Consider the following 26,894-nt stretch of genomic DNA (forward strand, 5'->3'; position numbering starts at 1 on the left):
TAACGTCCTGAAATTTATAAGGAATTTTTAGTATAGGTTAATGGAAATGTCTTGCTACCCTTGAACCCCTACTTTGGTGTTTGGCCTTTCTCCATTATACAAGCGGATTCACCATGCTATCCTTGAGTGTGACTCAAGGACCTAGAAATCTGTAGTTGTGAAACACAGTTACCTGGAGGGACAGTAAAAAGTCCTCATGGCTCAGGGCGCCTGGGTGGCTCATTCGGGTGAGTGTCTGAATTCATCTCAGGTCATGATCTCACAGTTCATGAGTTCGAGCCCCGTCTCAAGCTCTGTGCTGTCAGCGCAGAGCCTGCTTCAAATCTTCTGACCGCCTCTCTGCCCCCCCCCCCACTTGTGCTCTCCCAGAAATGAATAAATATTTAAACAAAAACCGTCCTTGTGGCTCATTTCACTCAACAGAGCTTGCTGTTGCTCCTAGAGAGTATGTGAAACTGGGTGCCAAGCACGGAGGAGCCCCTTAGTGCTCTCCCTCCCTCAGGTGTCTGGGAAGACATAGGGCTCTTCACTATCACCCTTTTTTTTGTTGTCGTTAATGTTTGTTTATTTTTGAGAGAGAGAGAGAGAGAGACAGACCGCGCATGAGCAGGGGAGACACAGAGACAGAGACAGAGAGGGAGACACAGAATCCGGAGCAGGCTCCAGGCTCTGAGCTGTCAGCACAGAGCCAGAAAGCGGGGCTTGAACTCATGAACTCTGCGATCATGACCTGAGCTGAAGTTGTACCCTTAACCCACTGAGCCACCCATGCACCCTCCTAGATATTTTTTGTTTTCATTTTTTGAATTCTATAATTAGATAATGATAAGTCCCAAAAAGTTGTTGAAGGGGATGGTTCACAGTCAGCAGTGAAGTGTTTCTTTTGGTGTGCTTGATTTTAAGAATCTAAGCCCCTCCTCTTTCCTCACCTCACTGGTCTTTGTTCTCATAAACAGAATGACCTAGTCAAGGATCTGTTGAAAGAATGGGGTCCTAAGGAGACTCGGATTCAGATGCCCTTTGATAGAGTTGCTCATTTGTTTCAGTCCATAATAGAAATGACTTTTTGGCTTTGTCTTCCAGCTGTTCTGGAAAGAACAGTGTTCTGGAAAGATTAGATTGATTTTATGGACTTTTGGGATTGTTTTTAATTTCAATTTTTATTTTTGGGGGGAGAGGGAGGTTTTTTTGCACTGACAGTGGCGAGCCTGATGTGGGGCTTGAACTCACAAACCGAGAGATGATGACCTGAGCTCAACCGACTGAGCCACCCAGGGACCCCGGACTTATGGGGTTTAACAGTTTATGTTATTCAGAGTAATGGTAAAATATCTTAGGCCTCTGAATCCCGTGCTGTGCCACCAGCTGGTTTTTCCTCAGGTCCTTACGTATAGGTGTTTGTTGAACAAGTTTTTCTAACATTTCTGCAAACACAGACCAAGTCATTCTCACACTTCTGATGATTAATAAAGTCTGTTAACTGTTTTCAGTATTGTGTGTTGCCTCTATTAATATTTTGTAGCATTTTATGAAGTTTCATGGTGTTTCCATATTGTGTTTTGATCACCTATAAACACTTCTTTGAACTTAGGACGTTTGTATAATAGCAGTGAATTTAAAAAATATCAGTATGATTACTACATTAGAGTTTGGGCTATGGAAAAAAATGTTGGGTAGCATGCCTCAGGTTGGGGTAAATTGAGTTGTTTGAGGAATTAAAATGTATAGCCTTCTAGAGGGGAGACACTATAACTTCAAGAAAGAAATTTGGGAATTGATGATAGAAAATGGTTGGCTGATCTCCTCAGTAAACTGTACAAGGGCATGAGTTTCTGGTCCTTTCCAAGGCTGTGTATCCCCATTGCCTAGAACAGTGCTTGTTGTAGGGGAAGTGCTTGATACATGTTTGCAGGAATGAGTCTCCCATCCCATGAGGTTTGTCTAAAATGGGGCATTCTTCCTAAAATTCTTATGTTTATGCCTACTCTATATTGAGGCATCTTATTTATTATATAATGGAAAGATGAGCATGTTGTGAGATTTTGAATTTTCTTTTGAGTGTAGAAATCTTAGCATTTTTAGACCCTTCCCTTCTATTTTAATAAATATAAAATTTCTGAGTTTATTATTCAGTATATAGACTAGCATAACCTACATGTTAGGCTGATAGATGAATCATTTGGGAGCCTTAATGGGTTCCACTATTGCTTTGTTTTACAATCTATAGGTAACCACGTTGGTTCCCAATGTACCTACATGTTTCGTATTTTCTCTGTTTTTTGTGTGATTTCTATTTCAGATCTCCCTCGAGTTTAGAAATCTGGCTGAGAAATACCAAACGGTGATTGTTGACATTTGCCGGAAAATGGGATTTGGGATGGCGGAGTTTTTGGATAAACACGTGACATCCGAACAGGAGTGGGACAAGGTGAGCGGTTACAAAGCAGTGTTGGTGTGTGGTATGTGAGACAGAGCTGAGGGTGTTCACTGTCAAGTTCAGAAAGAGGGATAAAGTTGTCTACCTGTTCCAGGTTTTCTGCTTTTACAACCCATCTGTTTAGTTTGAATGGCTCATCATAAACACTTAATATAGGGGCTTATCCTTGAATACTTGAACTAATCCATGCCCTAGAAGGAGTTTACCAGTAAGTCAGGCCAAAGTAGATACAACTTGCCCCAGGGGTACAGATGTTAAGCTTCTAAAAGTGTCTCTGACTCACTGTGATATTTTAGATAAATGGCCAAATTGCTTCATGTAGTATAAAGATATCAGTGGTTTTCATATCTTAAAAATGTTTTTTTTTATTATTTTCTTCCGTTTCTGAGTACATGTGTATGTGTACCTTAGTATCTGAATCCTTTCTCCAGTTCCATCTTAACACAAGATTACATTTTATTTGTTTATTTATTCATTCATTTAAAGTTTATGTATTTTGAGAGAGAGAGCATGAGGAGGGGGAGGGATGGGGGCGGGGAGAGAATCCCAAGCAGGCTCTATACTGATACCCAGAGGCTCGATCTCACGAACTGTGGGGCTCAGTCTTGCAAACTGTGAGCTTATGATCTGAACCAAAATCCAGAGTCAGATGCTTCACGGACTAAGTCATCCAAGTGCCCCTACCCAAGATTACTTTTAAACTCGGTGCCAGCTTGACCCCATTTGTTTGGGAGAAGTAGGCATCCCTCAAACTGTTAAATTTGTATGTGTGTTTCCTTAGAAACAAAAACAAGTTTAATGAGAAACCAAAGATAGTGACTTTGGATCTTGGGTGTGTTGTGCTGAGGAGTGAGCACCTCTCCAACACCTTACCTTTTTCTTTCCCATCATCTCCTTACAGAATTAACACAGTATGAGATGTTCCAAGTTTCTTGACCTCCCTCCCCCAATTCCTATGGCGGTTATAAATGGGTATGTGCGGGGATTAGCGGTGGGAGACCTCACATGGATGAGGTTATCTTCTTCAGGAGACAGAGTAGCTGGAAAGGGCTATAAGAGCAGATGATGTGGCAGATAAAATTATAATGGCTTTTATTTGGCCTGAGTTTATTCCTGAGCAGCAGCTGAGTAGGATATTAGCCAGGGTAGGAGTAGGGGGCAGGGAGAGAGTGCTTTTCTAGACAAAGTGACCTAATTGACTCTGGGGACTAAAGTAAACATCAGAATACAGGATAGAAGGGACAGATCTTGCCCATTTTCCATAGGCATGGTGTTTGTGAGCCTTCTTCGTCACCCTAGTGGAGGCAAAGACATTTTAATCATCTAATTGTGTATGTATTTTGTATCTTTAATGGTATTTAGGTTGGGATCTCAGAAGAGACACAAACTGCATACATATGCATTGGGTGAGTGTAGGTCCAAAGTCCGGCCTCTTAATCCTTCATTCGTCAAAACTTGCTGGCAGCGTCTTTGGAACTGCTGGCTTATGCTCTCCAAATGAGCATGCGTGTGACTGCTGCTGGGCTATCAGTTGATCAATTTAAAGTTAAAGCTGAAACAACTCCTGGCCAAGAATCAGCACTCATTAGCTGCATGGTAACTTCCTTTTCTGCCCTGCAGACCTGCACAGGGAACCTAATGATCGGTTGTTGAATACAAGTTCTGATTAGATCAGTACTTTTAGTGATTTCCCCCTCTCTCTTTAACTGTGGAGGAGGAGGACTACCTCCATTCTAGGAATATTTCTATCCTAAGAACCATTATCTTAAAATATACTTTTCCTTGGACAGCTCTATGGATGTACTCATGTTTTTAAATTTCTAGTAGTTCTTTGGAAATTTCTTATAGTTTCCCACAGTTCATTTCTGTCTAATTTTAGCATATCTTTACTCTTTCCAGATTCTTCCTTTCCTAGACCGTATTCCGAGTCCATTCTTTTCGCCGTTTCATTGTGCCCCTTGATTGGTCTCTGGCTTTGTGTTACTTTCAACCAAAGACCCTCCTCTGTGGTCTTTCCCTAACGTTTACCCTTCCTAATGTCCTCCCCAGAGTGTACCTTTAACTGCTCTCCACTTCTAAAATTGTCTAATGGACATTCATTTCATAAGCATATTGCATTAAGTTGTCTTGCAATACTCTTCTCAGGAGAGGATAGCTTTGACAAGCCACTTTTATGGAGAAAAAGTCTTTGACGATTAAGAATGACGTTTGCCAAGATCTCTTTTGAGGAGAGGCAGTTTTATCAAAATTGTTAAAACCTGCCTTTAAGCCAGACCACCTGGCTTTGAGTCTCTGGCCTCTGACTTCTCAGATGAGTGATCTTGGACAATTAACTGATTTCTTTTCTGTCCCAGCTTCCTAAAATGGTGGTAATAATAATACATGCCTCAGGGTGCTGGGTGGCTCAGTCGGTTCAGTGTCTGACTTCAGCTTAGGTCATGATTTCATGGTTCGTGAGTTCAAGCCCTGTATTGGGCTCTGCTGTCAGCACAGAGCCTGCTTTGGATCTTCTCTTTCTCTCTCTCTGCCTCTCCCCCGCTCTTCTGTCTTCTCTCAAAAATAAACAAACATTAAAAATTTTTTAAAAATAATACGTGCCACATAAAGGTGTTTGTGAGGACTGAATATGCAGAGTGCTTAAAACAGTGTCGAGAACATAGTGGTTGTACTTTGTTCTTCTGTATAATGAAGATTTTGAGACACTGCCAGATCTCTAAGTGTCTTCAAGATTAAACTGTACTTAGTATTCTAGTTTCTATTAGAATATTCCTAATTCCCTATGGTCTTCACTCTCAATTTTAGATCTCAAAAAGTTTACTGTACTAGTTTATTTTTTCAGTAACCTTTTATTCTAGAAGTAATGCATGTTCACAGTAGCAATACAGAAAATACAGGTGAAACAAATAAAAACATCACACCAGCCAGAGATCAGAGATCGCTTTGGTTAAATCTTTTGTGCACATTCTTTTTGGATGTTTTTTTATTCTTTATATGTCCATAGTGTATATTTGTGTCTGAATCAAAATGAGATGTTGTACTTTCTGTTTGGAACCTGTTTTTGTTTTTGCTTTTGTTTTGTAGTTAATGATCTTTACTGTTTTCATGTCAGTTAAATACATATTAAAGTACTTTAAAAATAATCTTTTACAGTACTGTCACTATGTCGCCGGGCTGGTGGGAATTGGCCTTTCCCGTCTGTTCTCAGCCTCAGAGTTAGAGGACCCCCTAGTTGGTGAAGATGTAGAACGTGCCAATTCTATGGGCCTGTTTCTGCAGAAAACAAACATCATTCGTGATTATCTGGAAGACCAACGAGAAGGAAGAGAGTTTTGGCCTCAAGAGGTAACAGAGTTAGGGGATTTGGGAAAAATAATGTCAAATACTTTTCTGAACACAAAACAAATCTTTTGGTTGCAAGTGATAGAAACATGAATGAAACTGCCTGAGACAATGGAAGAGAGTGTATAAAACAGGTTAAGATTTAGTTTGCTTCAGGGTGGACTGGCCAAATCCACAGGTTCAGTCGTGTGTGGGTGTGTGTGTGTGGGTGGGTGGGTGTGTGGCTTTTCCCCCTTCTTTCTATCTCTTGGACATGCTTTCTCCCAAGTAGTAGGTGTAACAACCCATGACTCACAACTTATTAGCTTAACAGAAAAGTCCTTAGGAAGGCCTACTTGGTGGGGCTTGGTTCCTGTGCCCATCCCATAATCAGCTGCTGTAGCCAGAGGGCTGAATACTTCGGCCAGACCTGGATTATCTCTGCCAAACACACATAGATGGATTTCCCCCCACCCACCCCAGGAAGAAAGGTGCTAAATAGACAGAAACTACAGATGTTCATTATAAGAGACCAGAGTTGATCTTTGACTCAGTTTTAAAAAAACAGGGAAAGGAAAGACTTGGACGTTGGTTTTATTCAGAAAGAAAGCTATAAAATATTTTTCCTTATTTTTTTTTAATCTAAGTAATCTCTACACCCAATGTGGGGCTCAGACTCACGACCTCAAGATCAAGAGTCTTCTAACTGAGCCACCCAGGCACCCTGGAAAGCTAGAAAATCTTATGACTATTTCCTACATTTGCCTATTGATTTCCATAAAATGGTTTCCTAAAACCAAGTGGTTTTAAAGTGGAAAAAAAGGTGACAAAGTAGGGAAAATATTTGCAACTTATTCTGCAAATAAAAACTGCTAAAAGTTAAGACCAGTTACCCTACAGGAAAATGGACAAAGAGATGAGAACAGATCAAGGAAAGAAAGATCATTAAACAGCTGAAAAGATGATCAATCTTACTCCTAATGAGAAAAATTCACATTAAAACTACCCTGGGCTGAGACGCCGTAGTTTGTCAAGCTTCCCAGGGGACTACTGTGCAGGCAGGGTTGGGAAGCAGCTCTTGTGCACCCTTCCTTTGACACCAATCCTCAAAGAAGGGGAGAGATTCGTGTGAGGACCTACAGTGAATGAGTCAGTGGCCGCTAGAAGGGACGCCCCAGTCTCCTGGATCCCTGCCAGGGCCTGTCCACCGTATGACCCTGCTTCTCACACAAACGCATCACCCAAGTGTGGTTCATGGGTACCAGCTCTGCAGTCCTGCACACATTTCACTTCCCTCTTTCTGTAAAATTGAATAGTTTATACCACAGGGTTGTGGTGTGCATGAAGTGAGATAAACTGCAGCCCAGGGTGCTTAATGAATGTCAGTTCAAATAGCCTAACCCAAAAAAGATATAAAAGAATCCTGAGATACTATTTCTTGCATTGGACTGGCAGACAGTCAAAAGTTTGATAGGCCTGAATGAAGCAAGATTGGGGAACCAGGCACTCTTGTGTGGCCGGTGAGCATATACTGGTACAGCCCTGAGGCCTGGCAGTTTGGCAAATGACTCATATGGGAGCATATGGATTCAGTGTTGTTTGTAATAGTTACAATTTATTAACAACCCGGATGTCCCTCTACACAGGACTGGTTGAATGAACCTATGGTATATTCACCTGGTGGAGCGCAAGAAGAACTATACTATTATGGAGTAATCTCCAGGCTATATTATTAAATGAAAAAAACAGGTGCACAATACCATAGTTTTGTGTTTTTGTTTTTTACTTTTTATTAAAATTTTAGTTAGTGAACATACAGTGCAGTATTGGTTTCAGTAGAATTTAGTGACTGATCACTTACATACAACACCCAGTGCTCATCACAAGTGCCCTCCTTAGTTCCCATCACCCATCTAGCCCATCTCCTACCCACCTCCTTCCACCAACATTCCAGTTTGTTCTCAATCGTTAAACGTCTCTTGTGGTTTGTTTCCTTTTTTTCCTCCTTTTCCTGTATGTTCATCTGTTTTGTCAAATTCCACATATGCGTGCAATCATATGGTATTTGTCTTTCTCTGACTTATCTCAACAGCAGAGTTTAAATGGAAGGATAAACCAAAAGTAATAAAAGGTTTTCAGTAATCATATCGTGAATATTTTTGTTGAAATACTGAAACTATTACAGAAACTTGGTAACATAAAGTAAATAGGCAATTGTGTTCTTATCAGTCTAAGAACCAAGGTTTTTCAGTCTAAAATACAAGATACAAATAGGAAACAAGTGAAGCAAAACTCCCATAATCCTGAACTGAATTGGAAATATCAGTATGAACTCATGATACAGATTCTTTAAAAAAAAAAAAAGTCTACCTCTGTTTAGCAACAATGACCAAACCAGTAGTAATATGTACCTCTGGTGTTCCAATTTGGTCTTTTAATACCATTTCCCAGTATAAGGAACAGTAAGGGCAGAAAATACATAAAAGGAGCTTGAAATATACTGTCATGCCAGAAAGTAAGGGAACTATCAAAGTAAAAAGTACAGGATAAAGAGGCACACAATCCAATTTGAAGGGGCTTTCACTGGCCACATATGGAACACTTCGAGTACCAAAAAAGAATAAAAATGGCAGTGGATTAAAACACATCAAATGTGTTTAAATAAAAATGAGCATGCACCTCTTGATGAAAGATGTTGGTGTACTCTTTTATCAAGAGGCATGTAATGTCTGATCTTTGCCCACTTTTGATGTTAGCAATCAGGCTTCATCCCTAGTTCTGTTAATTTATTAGGGTTGCAAAATAGTATTTTTATCACAGCTTTATTGAGACAGAGTTCACTTACTATATGCAGTTCATCCTTCTAAAGTTTTTAGTGTTTTTTTAGTATGTTCACAGAGTTGTGCAACAATCACCACAATTAATTTTAGAACATTTTCATTACCCCAGAAAGAAACCACATGCCTTCGAGCAGTCACGATCTGTTTTCTGCTGATGCCCACTCCCCAGCCCTTGGCAACCAACCATCTTCTTTCTGTCTCTGTACATTGGCCTGTTTTGGACCTTTCGTATAAATGGAATCCTATAATATGTGACTGACTTCTTTACCTTAGCATGATGCTTTTAAGGTTCATCCAGGAGGTAGTATGTTATCAACACATTATTCTTTCTTATAGTCAAACAATATTCACTTATATAGATATGCCACATTTCATTTGTTTATCAGTTGAGGAATATTTGGGTTGTTTCCACTTTTTGGCTTTAATTATTTTTTAATGTTTGTTTATTTTTGAGAGAGAGAGGGAGACAGAGAATCTGAAGCGGGCTCTGTGCTGACAGCAGAGAGCCCGATGTGGGGCTTGAACTCACAAACCATGAGATCATGACCTGAGCTGAAGTCGGATGCTCAACCAACTCAGGTGCCCCCACTTTTTGGCTATTATTAATATGCTGTGAACATTTGTATACAAGGTTTTGAGTGGACATGTGTTTCCATTTCTCTTGCATATATATACATATAGCTTGGAGAGGAATTGCTGCTTCATACAGCTACTAACCTTTGAGGAACTGCCAGACTGTTTTCCACAGTGACTACACCCTTGTGCCAGTCCTATCAGCAGTAGATGAGGGTTCCAGTTTCTCCACAGCTTTGCCAACAGTTCTCACCCTTTTTTATGTATGTGTTTAACATCTTTTTTTTATTGCGGTAAAGTTTATGTAATATAAGATTTACCATTCAAACTATTTTTTAAGTGTATAGTTCTGTACCCTTTAAACAATGACTCCCTACTTCTCCATATTATCTTTTTTTATTATACCCCTCCTCATGGGTGTGAAGTGGTTTCTCATTGTGGTTTTGATATGCAATCTGATAACTAATGATGTGGAGCATTTCATGTGGTTGGCCATCTGTATATTTTCTTTGGAGAAATATCTATTCAGGTACTTTTTCTGAAAACTACTGAAATACTTTCAGATATTTTAATGGTATTGTTTGTTTTTATTATTGAGTTGTAAGGGTTCTTTCTATGCTCTGAATACAAGTCCCTTATCAGATATGTGATTTACAAATATCTTCTCCCAGTCTGTGGGTTATCTTCTTCCTTTCTTGATGTCTTTTGGAGCGTAAACGTTTTTAATTTTGATGAGGTCCAATTTATCTAGTTTTCTCTTTTGTATTGTGCTTATGTAAGAAACCATTGCCTAATCTAAGGTCATGAAGATTTATGCCTATATTTTCTTCTAAGAGTTTTATAGTTTTAGCTCTTAAGTGAGTGCTTTGATCCATTTTGAGTTAGTTTTTGTATGTGGTGTGAGGTAGGGGTCCAGCTTATCATTTTGCACAAATGTCCAGCTGTCCCAGTACTATTTGTTGAAAAGATTGTTCTTTCCCCCATTGAATTATTTTAGCACCCCTGTTGAAAATCAGTTGACCCTAAATATGAGGGTTCATTTCAGGACTTTGAATTTTATGCCATAAAATAAAAACTTTTTAATTCTATATTTGTGCCTTCCTTTATTAGCTGGGCTGATTTTATAGGAGATATGTTCTCTCCTTTATTATTTGCTTATTGAGTGGTACAAATCACGTATGGAAGGCAGTACATATAGTTGATTCTTTCCTTTACCTAGCTTTTAAGATAATTTTCTGTCACCCTCAGAAGGTGACCAATTAGTTATCTTTTGCTATCATTATAAACTTACAGATTAAAACATATTTGGGTTTAATCGGTTGTAATTATTCTCATTATTAAAGCTTAAAATTTCCCTTTGGTCGGGAATAGATTCAGGTTGGCTCTTGAGTCCTCATGACCCTTAATAGTCTATGATAGCTTCCTTGCCATTTGATACGTGAAGATGTTCTAAACTCATTTTGTACATTTACTAAGATCTGGACTCCTCCAGCTATTCAAGAAGCTCAGGGAAGACACCTGGGCTAATGGAAAATAATAGCCAACACCACACTTGGGCAGGATAGTCATTGCTCTTGGGGTAGTCCGTGTGTGTGTGTGTGTGTGTGTGTGTGTGTGTGTGTGTGTGTGTGTGTGTGTCTAGTTTCAAAGCTAAAATACCTTGTAATTTATATTGATAAATTTACAAATACCTTGTAAATTTGTATTGATATTTCCAATTCAAACGCAGGACAATAGAATGGTTATATAATCGCTTCCTCTATATTATATCTCTACCTCATTTTTTCCTCATTGAGATTCATATTTCTCAGGGAAATAAGAGATGCCAGAATTAGTATATGCCATAACTACTCATCTGCTTTTTTTCCACATTACAGATCTTGCAGTCTCTGAATAGTGATACTGATGCTACTACCACCAAATATGCTTACGGACAATAATTCAAAAAAAATTTTTTACATATGATATCCTAATTGCCAATTTTTTATGATTATATTTATATCTGAATCGTCAGATCAGATAGCCATTACCACCGTAATATCTCCCTTTTCTCCTTTATTTTGTCTTGGTTTATGCTCACTACCAGCCTTTATGTTGATGTCTCTAACCATTTTGGTTGTCTCAAGCTCGTACTCTGGTAGATAGGAAAGAGCCATGAGAATAATAATTCTCCATGTTTATACATATTGAAGATAATTTGTGTCCTTGATATTTGAAAGTCAGTTTTTTTTAGGTATGAAGTTTTTAGCTCATAGTTTTGAGTACCTTAAATGTGTTACTCCCATTTTCTTCTGCTTTTACAGACTGGCTGTTGAAAATATAATGATCGTTTTCTTTTCCTTGTAAGTTGTGGGTTCTTTTTTGTCTTGGTGGTCGCTCCCTAGACTTATTATCAGTGAAGAGGCCAAAAGGTGCTATCCTAATTCTGTCATCCTTTCTGCATCTATTAGCAGGAAGTTTGGATTTTGTAAAAAATGGTAGTGATGGTGGCAGCAGCATGGTTTGGGGATTTTCCCCAAATTCTCAAAAAGAGATGAAACAACTCGACAAAAAAATCCAAACAAACACCCAAAACCCAGCCCGTGGATAACCTGTACAAAGCACCCCCAGGAGCTCCAAGACAAAAGTGGGCACAGGCGAGATGCCAACGCCACAGACAGAACCTGCATGATGGAACAAGACGGGCCAAGTGTCAATAATTGTTGAGGCCGGTGGATGTATACATAGGGGTTTATTAACTATTTTCTCCAAGTTCTGCAGATCTTGTACCATCGTTGATCTAGTACCATCAATCTGAGTGTGTTTAAGGTGCAAATTAAGAATGGATAACAAATTTGACTTTCCATAGAATCTCCTAGTCCTATTAGGCCAGTCATGTATTTGGGGGAGTGCATAAGGTTACAATGAGTGTCATTCTTTGGGCGGCTTAAGAGTTTTCAAAAATGGGGTGCCTGGGTGGCTCAGTTGGTTATGTGTCTGACTCTTGATTTCAGCTAAAGTCATGATCTCACAGTTTGTAAGTTTAAGCCCCATGTCGGTCTCTGTGCTGACAATATGGAGCCTGCTTGGAATTCTCTCTCTCTCTCTCTCTCTTTCTCTCTCTCTCTCTCTGTCTCTCTCCCTCTCCCCCTTCCCTGCTCTCACTTTCTCTCTCAAAATAAATAAATAAACTTAAAATTAAAAAAAAAATACTTAAAAAAAAAGGTTACCAAAGATGAAAGTAAGTTTTATGCTAGCTTCAGAAACTACTTTATTTTTTTTCTGATGTTTAATTTGTGTGTGTGTGTGTGTGTGTGTGTGCGTGTGTGTGTGTGTTTGGAGAATATGAGCAGGGGAGAGGGGTTGAAGGAGAGAAAGAGAGACTCTTAAGCAGGTTCCACACTCGGCACAGAGCCCGATTCGGGACTCAATCCCACGATCCTGGGATCATGACCTGAGCCGAAATCAAGAGTCAGACACTGAACCGACTGAGCCACCCGGGTGCCCCTAGAGATTCCTTTAAATATTAACATTAGAAATTGTCAAATCAGTCCCACCATTGGAGTTGAAGATGTTATTTCACTTTTGAGTTACTAAGATCCAAGGAGGTAATGTTCTCATAGTACAGACTTAGCTCATTTTCCCCAAATACGATTGTTTGGCAGCATTCTGAATTCTCGGAATTGGGTACGTAATGTTAATCACTAATTACTTGGAGACCTGACCATCTTCAGAATTTTACTGTTTAGCCTGCAGTATTGTTGTAGCTGGTTTTGTATATATCTGGTTATTTTTTTCAGGAGTAGACTAATGCCTTCTGAATAACACGAGTTTTCTTTATCTCAAGTCATTAAAGTATTGCTGTAGTACATGCTGTACTAATCTTCCCAAAAGGACAATTTCCCAGAAACTTAACTGACTCCCAGGTTGTGATCAGACCCTGACTGATTGTCACAAATAGCCCCTGTGTGGAGCATAAAACAGACTGATCTTGGTGAAAGAGGAGTCTGCAGCTAAGAAAAACTTTACTGTCTATCATAGTTCTTATTCACGAAGATTCTTTCATGTTGCTTGGAAACCTTCTTCCCTTATGCACATGCCGACTTCTTTTTTTAAGGTTTGGAGCAAGTATGTTAAGAAGTTGGGTGATTTTGCTAAGCCACAGAATATTGACTCGGCTGTGCAGTGCCTGAACGAACTTATAACCAACGCACTACACCACATCCCAGATGTCATCACTTACCTTTCAAGACTTAGAAACCAAAGTGTGTTTAACTTCTGTGCTATTCCACAGGTATGCAGTGCTGCTGTTCTTGTTGTAAAGGAGAGGTGGAAGCTACAGGCAGTGGTGTGGTAGTGGTGATGGGGGTGGATAGAATGCATTTACTATTTTGGTTTGCTGTATTTGGAATATGGTTCCTTAAAAAGAGGACTCTGGTCTGTTTTCTTTTGCTGGCGAAGAGGCAGACAGTGTCTCACCATACCTCCCCTTTGCTCTATGACCACCACCCTCAGCTCAGCCTTGCTAGATCCTTATTCTCACAGTTAAATCTAGGGCTTTGGCTTAGATTTATGGGGAGTGCTGGGTAAAATGTAGGTGAAGGTGTTGTCATTACAAAGTCTTAAGCGCCTAGTTTTTGCTGTGCTTCTCCTAGACTCATGAGAACAGAACCTGACCCTCTGGACCTAGCCCCTCAATATCCTAGGAGCTTACACTTTTTAAATGCCTTACCAATTACTTTAACTCCAGTAAATGAAAGTTCTAGGATTTAACTGATTTGGAAACTCGATTTAATCTTTTAATGGCCAATCTTGAATGGTTGTTGGAGCTAAAATCTGTAGGCTTGACATGGGTTTCCATTTATCCTAGAAATAATACACCTTTGAGCTTGGGAACTATCCCTCCTTCCCAATTGTGCCCTACCCCGTCCTCCATGCTGGTTTTTTTCATGTATGATGGTTATGTTTGTTGTAGGAAAAATAGAAAATTCTTTGCAGATATTATTTTGAGATACATTTTTCAGCTCTAAGACTCATTATTCTAGCATAGAAAATGTTGTATTGGCTCATGTTTGTTTTTTCCAAATAAAAAGCTTTCATGGTCAAATCAAAGAATCATTTAAGACTGCAAAGATCACTTGAGGCTGTTGTTGAGGAAGGGAGGAGTGGGAAAGGTACAAGTTTTGATATGCTTTCTTCATGGGTACTTTTTCTTGGTTAGTTACATCTTAGCTCTTTGGCACTTTCTTATTCTATATAAGATTTTTTTTACGTTTTCACAATGGTGATTGCCTATAGTACCATTTCTTTTCTTTCATGAAATGAAATGAATTAGCATTTTCTTTCATCTCCCCCACCTAATATCTGTAGGTAATGGCCATTGCCACTTTGGCTGCCTGTTACAATAACCAGCAGGTGTTCAAAGGCGTAGTGAAGATCCGAAAAGGACAAGCAGTAACTCTAATGATGGATGCCACCAATATGCCAGCTGTCAAAGCTATAATATACCAGTATATGGAAGAGGTGGGTTTCTATTTAACTACCTGGATAATTTCTAGCTATTTTTTATAGTATTTAAATAATGTCATTGTTTAAATAGTTTATATTTGAATATTAGATGATCCTAACAACTTATTGTGTTATGGTATAAAGAGACAGGACAGGAGTTGGTCTCCTTTATTTGGAAAGTTCGTGTATGCATGAGTTACTGATTGTTCAGAGTTGCACAGCACCCTGGTGAGAGTGTATAAAGGCAGCAAGCCTTTAGGGTGGAGCTCCTAAGCAGAATCATAGGTTTTGAGCTGGAAGCTGATGTTAGAGGCCAGTCAGGCTTTTTGTTTTATGGGTGAGAAAAATGAGGCTAAGTCTTGTGGATGCAAATGCAGTATCTGACTGAGTAGATCTGGGACCCCAGTCCATCCACATTGCCTCACACCCAATCCAGTACTTTCTATGACTTCATAGGCCTCAACTGAGAAACCACAGTAGGGAATTTTGGCAAAGGAAAACCATCAAGTTGCAATGATATCTAAATTTTTTTTTCTTTTTTTATAATTCTTTTAATGTTTTTATTTATTTTTGAGAGAGAGAGAGAGTGTGCATGCAAGTGGGGGAGGGGCAGAGAGAGAGGGAGACGCAGAATCCGAAGCAGGCTCCAGGCTCTGAGCTGTCAGCACAGAGCTCGACGTGGGGCTCAAACCCACAAACTGTGAGATCATGACCTGAGCTAAACTCGGATGCTTAACCATCTGAGCCACCCAGGCGCCCCGATTTCTAAATTTTCTAATGCAAATCTCATTTCAAGTACCAAAACCATCCTATAAAACAGAACATACTTGTTCCAAGTCAAATATCTTTCTGTGGAGGGTATAATATATGACTAGGTTCAAAAAAGCCTTTTCTTAGAGGCTAAAACTCTAGGTCCTAGATCAGTGGTTCCTTTGTTTTTTTTTTTAATAATGTTTGTTTATTTTTGAGAAAGAGTGTGAGCAGGGAGTGGGCAGAGAGAAAGGGAGACACAGAATCAGAAGCGGGCTCCAGGCTCTGAGCTGTCAGTACAGAGCCTGATGTGGAGCCTGAACCTACAAACCACAAGATCGTGACCCAAGCTGAAGTTGGATGCTTAACTGAGCCACCCAGGCGCCCTAGCAGTGGTTCTTAATTGGAGATACTTTAGTACCCCCTTTCCTGCAGGGGACATTTGGCAATGTCTAGAGACTTTTTTTTTTTGACTGTCACACTAGGGAGCTGGGTGGCTCTGAGATCCTTAGATATGTTCTTACTGAAGATTGAAATACTACAGAAATACATGAAAACATAAGATCTTCCTCCCCCCCCCCCCCCTCTCCCAGAGGTAACTATTGCTGTCAATAGTTTTCTGCCTCCTTCCAGTCCTCTGGCTATGCCTTTACAGGGATGCACTTGGTAATAGTGGTTTCCTCTAAATAGAATTCTGCAAAAACAGTTATTTCCTCTGATTTCTATGGCATATTGCACATTCTCCTTGGAGTTACGCCCTGTCTTCTGACGAGCTTTGGACTTCAGCATTTCTACCAGAGGTACCTGTAGAAGGCATAAGAGAAAACTAAAGAAAAATTTTTTTTTTTTTTCAACGTTTATTTATTTTTGGGACAGAGAGAGACAGAGCATGAACGGGGGAGGGGCAGAGAGAGAGGGAGACACAGAATCTGAAACAGGCTCCAGGCTCTGAGCCATCAGCCCAGAGCCTGACGCGGGGCTCGAACTCCCGGACCGCGAGATCGTGACCTGGCTGAAGTCGGACGCTTAACCGACTGCGCCACCCAGGCGCCCCAAGAAAATTTTTTTTAATCCTAAAATTCTTTTAGTGACTTAAGTGTTCAGCTATTGACCAAAAAATTGCTGCTTATGAGATTTGGGACGGTCTGATTCACCATATAGCCAGCACTTACTCTGAGCTTACTGTGTGCCTGGCATAGCAACCAAAAAGGTGGGTGCTATTAATATCAAGGAAACTTGAGGCTGGTGCCATAATTTGCACCCAGATCTGGCTGATTTCAGACCATATGCTGTTCACTACAATTCTAAGGGGGTTGGATTATCCTTTCTAAACTGAGTAGTACTTTATTAGGCACTTTTTCTCTGTTTTGTATCAGTTAGAATCCTTTTATGTAGTGTGTAGTTCAGAGAATATTTTAGTTTTAATACTGACCACCGGTTTCAAAAAACCATTTTTTAAAAATGTTGTTTGCTAGTTCTGTTACTATATTAAAATTCAGATTTTATCTGGTGTTTTCCTTACCCATTGGAATTAAATCCTGGTTGTGATCAACAGTTTGATTTGGGGCATGGGTACCCACACTACAGCTGACTGACCTCCCCGCCCCCACTGCTTTTGTAAATAACTTTTTATTAAAACACAGCCATGCCCATTCGCATATGTCTTGTCTGAGGCAGCCTCAAAATACAGTAGCAGAGTTGAGAAGCTGCAACAGAGGGTGACCCACCAAGCTGAAAATAATTTCTGGCCCTTTAAGGAACACTGATTGAGGTCATCGGTTTCTAAAGCTACTCTGGTGAAACCCAGCGTGATGTGGAGGAAACATTAATACTTGATTTGATTCAGAAAAATCTCAAGTCTTTCAAGTCCAAAGGAATAAAATGTGATAATGGTTTTTTAATGTCCTCATGAATGAAATTTCAAGTTAAAACTTTTTGAAGACCACAAGTTGTCTGTTTGCTGGTGTCCAGATATTAACCTTGATCCTACTTCTCACTGACCAAGTCTGTCCTTTGCAGGAAGACTGCAAGTCTTCTGTCAGCTTGGGGAGCCTGGGTGGCTCAGTTGGTTAAGTGTCCGACTTTGGCTCAGGACATGATCTCATGGTTAGATTGAGTTCGAGCCCCACATCGGGCTCTGTGCTGACAGCTCAGAGCCTGGAGCCTGCTTTGGATTCTGTGTCTCCCTCTCTTTCTGCCCCTCCCCCGCTTGCTCTCTCTCTCTCTCTCTCTCTCTCTCTCTCTCTCTCTCTCTCTCAAAAATAAACATTATTAAAAAAAAAAAAAAAAGGTTCTCAGATTAAAAACAAAAAGTTCTGTCAGTTCCCTGGGCTTAACTGGTGGTAACAAGAATGCACTTGCAGGGGCGTGTAAAGGTCTCCTCATGGGACTCTAATGTTTACAGGAAGAGTTAGAGGGACACCGAACCTTCCTGAGGAGGTGGGCACTGCTCTTCCACACCCTCTGTCCTCTGGAGCAGCCTCAGCTGCAAACCAGTCTGGATACCTGTCAGCTGGCGAGAAGCTCAACCAGCTATTTTGGGACAGAAACAAATACTCAGGCAAACGGCCAGAAGCTGTTGTTTCCTTCTGTGCCAATGCTCACTCCTCGGCGAGGGCAACCTCTCTTAAGCGGGCACACCTTCCCATTTCACGCTACGCTGTGCTTCCTCTAGAGCATCGTCCTGCTCTCCAGGCCCTTTTTGTGCTCACAACTCACAAGTGTTGTGCAGCATCGGTGGCCCTTGGGCACTTGCTAGAGCCTCACCCCTACTCAAACCTGTTGACTCAGAATCTGCCTTTACCAAGATCCCCAGGTGATTCCTGTGAACATAAAGTTTGAAAAGCACTGCTGGGGGCGCCTGGTGACTCGGTTGAGTGTCCGACTCTTGATTTCGGTTCAGGTCATGATCCCTGAGTCCTGCCGGCCTCACTGGTCCAGGATCCTGCTTAAGATTCTCTGTCTCCCCCTCTGCCCCTTCCCCTCTCGTGTGCTCGCTCACTCACTCTCTATCTCAAAACAAGAAAAGTACTGCTGTACATCCATCTTTTCCTTCTCTGCTGGCTCTGCCTTTAAGCACAGGAGGAAGTACGAGATTATATGTTGTGAACTGTCTCCACTTCTCTGTCCGTCTCTCCTGTGTGAGCCTAACCCCTGCAGGTATGCACTCCTGCTCCCGCCTCTTGCCCCCTTAAGATCCGCCTCCTCTTTATCTAGAGCCCCCTCCTTTTTGGGTCCCTCCTCTAGTTTGTATTTGCACTCTGGCCACTCGGCTTCAAAAAGTAAACAGATCAATACTTGGCTTGACTTTGCTCCTCTCTACCTCATCCCCATCCTCCTCTCCCTCACAGTTAAGCTTCTCGAAGGATTCATGTACTTCATGTTATCCCATTTGTTTCTCAACCCACGTCATCCTAGCTTTTGTTCATTCCTTGTCAGAACTTTTCTTACTGAGGTGATTTAATGACCTTCTAATGACCAGTTTTTGTTTGTTTAAAGTTTATTTATTTATCTTGAGAGAGAGAGTGGGGGCAGAAAGAGAGGAGAGAGAACCCCAAGCAGGCTCTGCGTTATCAGCTCGGAGCCCAACACGGGGCTCAGTCTCCCCAACTGTGAGATCATGACCTGAGCCAAGATCAAGAGTTGGGCACTGAGCCAACTGAGCCACCAAGACTGAGCCACCAAGGCAGTGCTCTAATGATAAATTAAAAATTCGACACTGGATCTTTCTCACCTTGAAAGCCCTTCCCTGTCTTGGCTTCTGTGACGCTTACCTCAGGTTTAACCTCTTACCCATCTGTCTCCTCCTTTGCCTTTCTGGCTCCTTATCTCCCAGAGTTGTCTTGATTTTCGTTTCTTCTGGCTGCACAAAATCTTCCTGGCATTCTCTTCTATGGCCAGGCTGTTTCCTCCACCCCATGCTTTTCACTCCAGACTTGATTATTCCAGTTCAGTCCTTGGTCATAAACCTTTTTTTTTTTTTTTTTTTTTTTTTTTACGTTTATTCATTTTTGAGAGAGAGAGAGAGCAAGCAGGGGAGGGTCAAAAAGAGAAGGAGACACAGAATCTGAAGTAGGCTTCAGGCTCTGAGCTGTCAGTACAGAGCCCCATGTGGGGCTTGAACCCACAAACCACGAGATCATGACCTGAGCCTAAGTTGGATGCTCAACTAACTGAACGACCCAGATGCTTCTAAGCCTTTTTCTTGTTTCTTTTGGTTAATGACATTAGCTGTTCATACTTGTCAGAATTTTATGTGCATTAGCCTTTGACCAAGCAATTCTAGGACTTTACCTACACAATTAACTAGAAAATGTACAGAGACGCTGATTGTAGCATTTTGTCCTCGGTCCTTATTGGGAGGCGGTTGATTATAAATTATAGTGTGTTCACATTATGTAGGTTGTGTTTAAAAGGAATGACCTCTTTTTCTAGGTTCTGGCATTAAGAAATGTCCATACAAGCTCCTGGCTCAGTTAAGCGTCTGACTCTTGATCTCAGCTCAAGGGTCATGAGTTCAAGCCCCGCATTGGGCTCCACAGTGGTCAAGGAGCTTACCTAAAAAAAGAAAAAAGAAAGAAAGAAATATCTATAAAAAATTATGTGAGTGAGACACATAGGTGGCTCAGTCGGTTAAGCATTCAACTTCAGCTCAGGTCATGATCTTGCAGTTCATGAATTCGAGCCCCTCGTCAGGCTCTGTGCTGACAGCTCAGAGCCTGGAGCCTGCTTCGGATTCTGTGTCTCCCTTTCTTTCTGCCCCACCCCCACTGTGTCTCTGTCTCTCTCAAAAATAAATAAACATGAAAGAAAATTTTTAAAAAAGATTAAAGAAATTATGTGAGTGAAAAAAGTCAAATTACAGCATGATATGTTTATAACCTATCTTAAAAATAGTGTATAATTTCATATACACAATATAGTCATATTTATACATTATATAGAATAGCCATTCTGTATAGTGTGTAGACTATATAATACATATATATAACCTTATATGTTTTTATATTGGCTTGTATGCACATGGCAAGAGGTATAAAAGTAACTACATCAGTATATGATAATACTGTATTATTGTGTATGACATTTCATACATTTTTATCTGAGGTTATAAGGGCATAGTGAGGAAAAGTATAAAAGTAACTATACTGGCCTGTGGCTGAGGGGCAAGTAAGGGAATTTTGGCTCCTTTTTTAACTTTATTTTTGTATTGCTTGTTTTTATAAGCTTAACTCCATTATCTAAATTTTTTTGAAAAGAAAGAGGAAATTGTAGTTTCAATGAAACCTTTTTCTTCTTTCTAGAGCTATTCTTGGTATCATAATATTAGGTATCAGATATCATTAGCATATTTCTGTAGGCATTTTTTTCCCAGTGAGCTCTCTGCCCATTGTGGGGCTTGAACTCATGATCCAGAGGTCAAGAGTCACATGCTCTACTGACTGAGCCAGCCAGGCACACCTGTGGGCACATTCATTTATTTTCTTGTCATACTAAATCGCAGCTGTGCCCTTTCAGTGGTGAGGTGGGAGGGTGGCAAGAATATAATCTGTCTCTGGAAAAAATACCCATTATATCGTTCAGTTGGTTAACCGTCTTACTTCAGCTCAGGTCATGATCTCACAGTTTGTGGGTTCGAGCCCCACATTGGGCTCTGGGCTGACAGCCCGGAGCCTGAAGCCTGCTTCACATTCTATGTCTCCCTCGCTCTCTACCCCTCTCCTGCTTGTGCGCGCGCGCTCTCTCTCTCTCTCTCTCTCTCATAAATATTTAAAAAATATATTTTTTAATACCCATTATATAATGAAAGTCTGGGGAAAAAAATTATTTTAAAAATATGCCCGCTTTGTAATCTTCCTCCTTTTTGTCTCTGGGCTCACATCATTGTCCCTTTCCCCCTCAGTCATCTCTTAACTGCTTTGTCAGCTTAGTGAGGGCCTCCTGTGTGCCAGGCTCGGTGCTGGGCTGGAGACAGAAAGGTAAGACGTGGTGCCTTAGAGGCTCGCAGTCTAGTGAGGGAGACGCATAGACATAGATGAATTCAGTGCTAAGTGATAAGGTAGGAGTCTGTGTAGGAGAGTGGCATGTGGCCCAACCTGAGAGTTCAAGGCAGGTTTTCTAAAAGACTAATACCTAAGACTTGGGCAACAGGTCAAGTTAGCCAGGTGAGTTAGCCAGGTGAAGGAGTGTGACGGGCATTCCGGGCAGAGGGAACGGTGTGAGCAAAGGGGAACAGATGCATGCAGAGCATCAGAGGTAGAAGACGACAGCGGGTAGTTGTTCTAGAGTGAGAAGAGACAGGTGGGGAGCGGCAGGCGAGGCCGGAGAGGCCCAGTGGGCCCAGGTCATGGGTGGCCTCGCGTTCCACATCATGGAACTCAGAGCTTATTCAGCTGGTGATAGGTAGCCACTGAGGGTATCAAGCAGAGGTTTTTAGTTTCTTTGGTGACAGCGTGGAGAGCAGGCAAGTGGACTTCAGGGTTCAGGCGGAAGGAGAGTCAGGAGCTCAGGTTGGAGGTTGGTGACAGCTCAGATGAGAGGCATTGAGGGTCTAGCCAGCAGCAGTGGCTGTAAGCATGGAGGCAAGGCCTGGATGCAGCAAAGGTGTCAGGTCTGTGGAGGTGGAGGAGGGTGAAGGCACCGGGAAGACTCGAGGATAACTCTCTGGTGCCCTGCTTCTGCTCTCGCTTTTCTTCATCTAGCCTGTTGCCCACACCACAGATTCCATCTTGTTTGGCTGTGTTCGCCCAGTCTTCGCGATATCATTTCCCCTTTTCTGTGTTGCTCTCCTCCAGCCCAAACTATGCTGACGTTACCAAGCTCCACTCTGTTCCTGGCTCTGAGGCGTTGGGGATGCGAAGACCAGGGAGGACCTGGGTGGCTCCCCAAGTACAGGCCTCCTTGCTTGCTCCCTAGGACAGACTGTGGGATTACCGGGCCTCGGTTGACATCCTGCCTTATTAGTGGAGTGACTTGGAGTTTCCTTTCATGTTCTCTGAATCTGTTTTGTAAGAGAAATGTGGATATAAAATACCTGCCTGTTTAGGGTTATTGTAAGAAGTAGACACAGAAGATAAAGTTCCTAGGACTCCATAAGTGGCATTTAACTATTTTTTTTTTCCTTTCTTTAACAGATTTATCATAGAATTCCCAGCTCAGACCCATCTTCTAGTAAAACAAGACAGATCATCTCCACCATCAGGACACAGAATCTTCCCAATTGTCAGCTGATTTCCCGAAGTCACTACTCCCCTATTTACCTGTCATTTGTCATGCTCTTGGCTGCCCTGAGCTGGCAGTATCTGAGCACCCTGTCCCAGGTCACAGAAGACTATGTTCAGACTGGAGAGCACTGATTGGGTAAGAGTGGGAGCTAATGCTCGCCGTGGAATAGACTGACCTTTCCTTCAAGGAAGGATGTTGGTTTCCCCCTCCCCCTCCATTTCCCTCCTGCTCTAATTCCTAAGAGAACTCTGTGGACTTGGACCTTTAGAAACTGTGACATGCAGTTGAGAAGATGACGATAAAAGGGAAGGATAGCTCACCCTCGGCTGGCAGGTACTTGTGGGCATGCTCACATCTGCGCAAGGTGGCCAACAGCCGGGTGCTCCTCACTGCAGGGCAGAGGAAATGGTTGCGTATGGGGTTGCTGAGAGATCTTATTTCGTGTGAGTCCTGGCTAGAATTCTAATGAAATGTATTTAATATGAAGCAACCTCGGAACACATGTCCTAGCAGGAAGTGAATTTTTCTCGGTTTGGTTCTGATTTTTCTCATTTTGTTTTCTCTTCAGTTGATTTGAATGTGGCAGATGTCAGTGTTTGTAGCTCTAGGTGGTGGTCCCACGTTTCCTAAGAATGCAACTGTCTTCTGCACGTGAAGGCTAAGGATTCACTTCTGGGTGTTCTGGAATGGTTTCCTCATTTAAAAGGAGATTAGCTTTCCCAGAGAAACTGCAGGATTGCCTTTGGCCCCATTGTAGAAGACTGGCCTCCAGTCAAGGCTGACTTTTTGAGAAGACACTATATGTAAAGATACGTTTGTAAAAAAGAATGGAATTACTCTGCATTTGTCAAGGGCAGTTCACTTGAAAGCCTGGAGGCACATGGCAAATAAGAACTCAAGAGCGGAGTTAGTGATCGAGGGCCAGGGGGCCTGGCCTGCTGCTGCCCACAGAGCGGACCAGAGCGGTACCAAGAGCGAGGATCCAGCTGCCTGGCCCCAGCTCCACTGCACCCGCCGGAGATGAGCAAGTGACAGCATTGCCTCACTGCCCAGCCCGTAACCTGCATTAACTCTGCCAGCCTACTCTAAAGTGGGCCAATTCTCTTAGCCACAGCAGATTTTATTACATCCAGGGGGCTTGTGGTTGTGGTTGTGGTTGTTGTTATTTTGTCCTTTGTTTCTGTTTTTAAAAAAAAAAAAAAAAAATCACGTTTATACACTGAAGTTTCAACAAAGACAAAAATGTTTTCAGGTGATGGGCTGGGAAGCCGAATGTACTTAGCCTAATTCTTCTAGCATCGCTGTTTGCCTTCTTCTTTACTCCCACGCAGCCGGGGTTGGTGATGCGTTCTCACCCAGTGACTCACCGAGAATCTCAGCCTGGACCAGGGAGGACCCCTCTCTAGGGGTGTTTGAAAAAGCCCCTCAAGCTGAGCAATCACTGTCGTAGGGCATTAAAGTGCTTTCTAGAAGCCATTAATGCTCTCCATGTACATAGTATATAGTCTACTCTTTTGCTGCTGTCCTTTGTGGATGGTGACTTAATCACCGAAGTTGAGGGTTTTCCCCAGCAATAATATTGGCCTTGCATTGTTATACGCACACCCACACTGATTTTCGTCCTGTGACTGCCACCGCCTGACACAATGGCTTAGTTTTGGTCTGTGGGAGCTGCAGTTGGTTGATTGGTTTGGGGCTCAGTTCTGGACAAACTTGTCACCACACTGAAGCCAAAGTCCTTTGCCACCTGGAGTACAGCTGTGAGCCGCACTCAACAGTAATTTCCCAAGTAATTTAAACATCGGAATTTGGTTAAAGATTCCAAGGTAGGTTGTTATAAATTTGTGCGTTGAAGTCTCAGATTAGTTCTGTCCTGTGTAGAACACAGGACAACTTGGTGGAGAGCCTTGGTCGGAGGTGGATGTACCGGAAGTTTTCCTCCTGGCTCACTTGTGACCTGTGCGACTTTCTAAGCTTCTGTAAGGTTTATTAGATGACCTTCCAGGTCCCTCCCAACTGTAAAGCTGTGGAATTTTTCCTATCGTTGACTTGTGCCAAGGTCTTAGCTCTACTGTCCACTCCTGAGTGCTTTGGAAGACCATTGCCCTTCTGTTTCTCTAAATTGCCATGTAAAATACAGGATACGCAGTTAAACTTGAATTGCAGACATAATAGTGTTTTTTAGTAGAATTATGTCCCCCAAATTGTATGGGACTTTTTTCTTTTAATGTTTATTTTGAAAGAGCATGTGAGCGAGAGGGGGAAGGGCAGAGAGAGGAGAGAATCCCAAGAGGGTCCTGCACTCAGTGCGCAGAGCCAGACACAGGGCTCCATCTCACAAACCTTGAGATCATGAGAGCCGAAATCAAGAGTCAGACGCTTAACCGACTGAGCCATGCAGGTGCCCTGCACAGGATATATTTCTACTAAAAAATTACTTGATCTGAAATTCAAATCTAATTAAGCATCCTTTATTTTTGTTAAATCTGGCCACCTCACTCTGCTCCACACTAATTATTCATCAAATATTTAGCATCTCTGGCCCATAGTCTACTTGATTTCTACTTACAGTGAAGTATTTTTTAGCTTTTCCTCAGAGGAGGATCTGACCCATCTGAATCTAAAATTCCATTATAACAGACCTGAGCAGGAACCTGCTCTCCACACTCTGGGAGCTTCTAGAGCTCCAGGTAAGGCCTGTGCAGACACACAGAGCCACCTATCTCCCTTTGGGAAAGTGCTTGGAGCAATTACCCAGAAGCCCATTCAATCAGAACCATTTCTCTGGGTCCGGCATGCACATGTGCATAGGGGAGGAGACATGGCTAGCCATTTGTTAATTATTCTTAGCAGCTTTGGAAGCAGAGCTCTAAGGCTGTGGTTCTCAGCCTTTAGTATCAGAGTTGCCTGAAGGTCCCAGATTGCTAGGACCATTTGTCTCTCAGGTCTGGAGCGGTATCCCAAAACTTGCATGTTAAGCTCTCAGGTGATACAAATACTGCTGCTGGACAGGAGCCCAGTTTGAGAACCACTGCTCTAAGGCCTTATTCTTCAAACTTGAGTGAACATATTGAATTACCAGGAGTCTTGTTAAATTACAAATGCAGACTGAGGTCTGGCCCAAATTCTGCATTTCTGACAAGCTAGGTGATGGCCATGCTTTTCAAGTGTAGCTATCTGATGTATGTGAAGAGTGGGACAGGTTCAACTGTGTGCTCAGATGCGAAGTCTAAACTAAAATCACGTCCTTCTCCAGGGAATAAACGAAAAGGCACAGACGGTCACTTCCATCTATCAGGACAGGCACCCCAGGAAAACATGGCACCAATTGAACTGAGGTGACAGGGTGGTGGTCAGTGAGGTAATTTGAGGTTTATGAAAGAATTGACATCGATTCCAATCCTAAATAGACATTGTTTTATTTTCTAACAAAGACTCAAGCTGACCCTGAGGATGCCATGAAGTTCATTTGGGTACTTCGTTTTAGGGCAGCTCTTTCGCCTTCCAGGGGGGAGGATGGGCTGCAGGTGGGCACGTGGCAGACAGGATGGAAACGGGATCATTCAACTCCATTTGGAGAGCAGGTCGAATTTGTTAGAACTACATTGAGGTTATGAATGTCTTCTGATTGCAATTTTAAGAATAAAGCGATTGCAAAATTTGTGGCTTTGGTAGCCTTTGTTAAACACTTCTGAAATATGTCAGGTTTCATAAATTTTCCCTTCAGTATTCACCGGGTGTAAGAGCTTATTTGATGATGCAGTTTCGGATTCCTTGTTTTTAATGTTCATTTATTTTGAGAGAGAGTGTGCAAGCTGGGGAGGGGCAGAGAGCATGCCAACCAGGCTCCACGCCATCAGTGCAGAGCCCGATGAGGGTCTCGATCCCGAGAGACACGAGGTCATGACCTGAGCCAAAATCAAGAGTCAGAGGCTTAGCTGACTGAGGTACCCAGGTGCCCCTCTGATTCCTAACTTGCAATTCACATCAAAAGTCACACTTTCCATGCTTCTGGAGCGAGTCTACCTCGCAGGGAAAGAAGTCACGTGTTGATAGGCCAGTGGGATGGCTGCAGTTTCCCCCGTTCCCAAGAACTGGTACGCGTCTTTGCTTAGGATTCTTAACTAGGCCCATGCAAAGCCACGGTTCTTAACCAGCAGTGTAAATCAGAGACCTAGGGAACTGAGAATACGACACAGGCTCTGCCTCCATCCCGTTCCCTGTATCGTTCCAATTTTAGTATATGTACTGCCGAAGCGAGCACT

The 26,894-nt window shown here is 42.0% G+C and overlaps 1 protein-coding gene across 4 annotated transcripts in view; it reads left to right on the plus strand.

Moving 5' to 3' along the window:
- FDFT1 (farnesyl-diphosphate farnesyltransferase 1) overlaps nt 1–26,290 on the plus strand; it is a 40,999-nt gene extending 14,709 nt beyond the window's left edge. For 2 of the 4 annotated variants that reach the window (XM_047855110.1, XM_047855108.1), the window contains 5 exons: nt 2,300–2,428; nt 5,588–5,779; nt 13,265–13,441; nt 14,518–14,670; nt 22,539–26,290. In XM_047855110.1, the coding sequence (XP_047711066.1) occupies nt 2,300–2,428; nt 5,588–5,779; nt 13,265–13,441; nt 14,518–14,670; nt 22,539–22,760 (873 nt within the window). In that variant the 3' untranslated portion in view covers nt 22,761–26,290. The remainder of the gene's footprint in view (nt 1–2,299; nt 2,429–5,587; nt 5,780–13,264; nt 13,442–14,517; nt 14,671–22,538) is intronic. The other 2 variants (XR_007151456.1, XM_047855109.1) reach the window with 2 other exon arrangements.
- The last annotated feature ends 604 nt before the right edge of the window (nt 26,291–26,894 follow it).

The sequence above is a fragment of the Prionailurus viverrinus genome, chromosome B1, assembly GCF_022837055.1.
Source record: "Prionailurus viverrinus isolate Anna chromosome B1, UM_Priviv_1.0, whole genome shotgun sequence".
Lineage (NCBI taxonomy): Eukaryota > Metazoa > Chordata > Mammalia > Carnivora > Felidae > Prionailurus > Prionailurus viverrinus.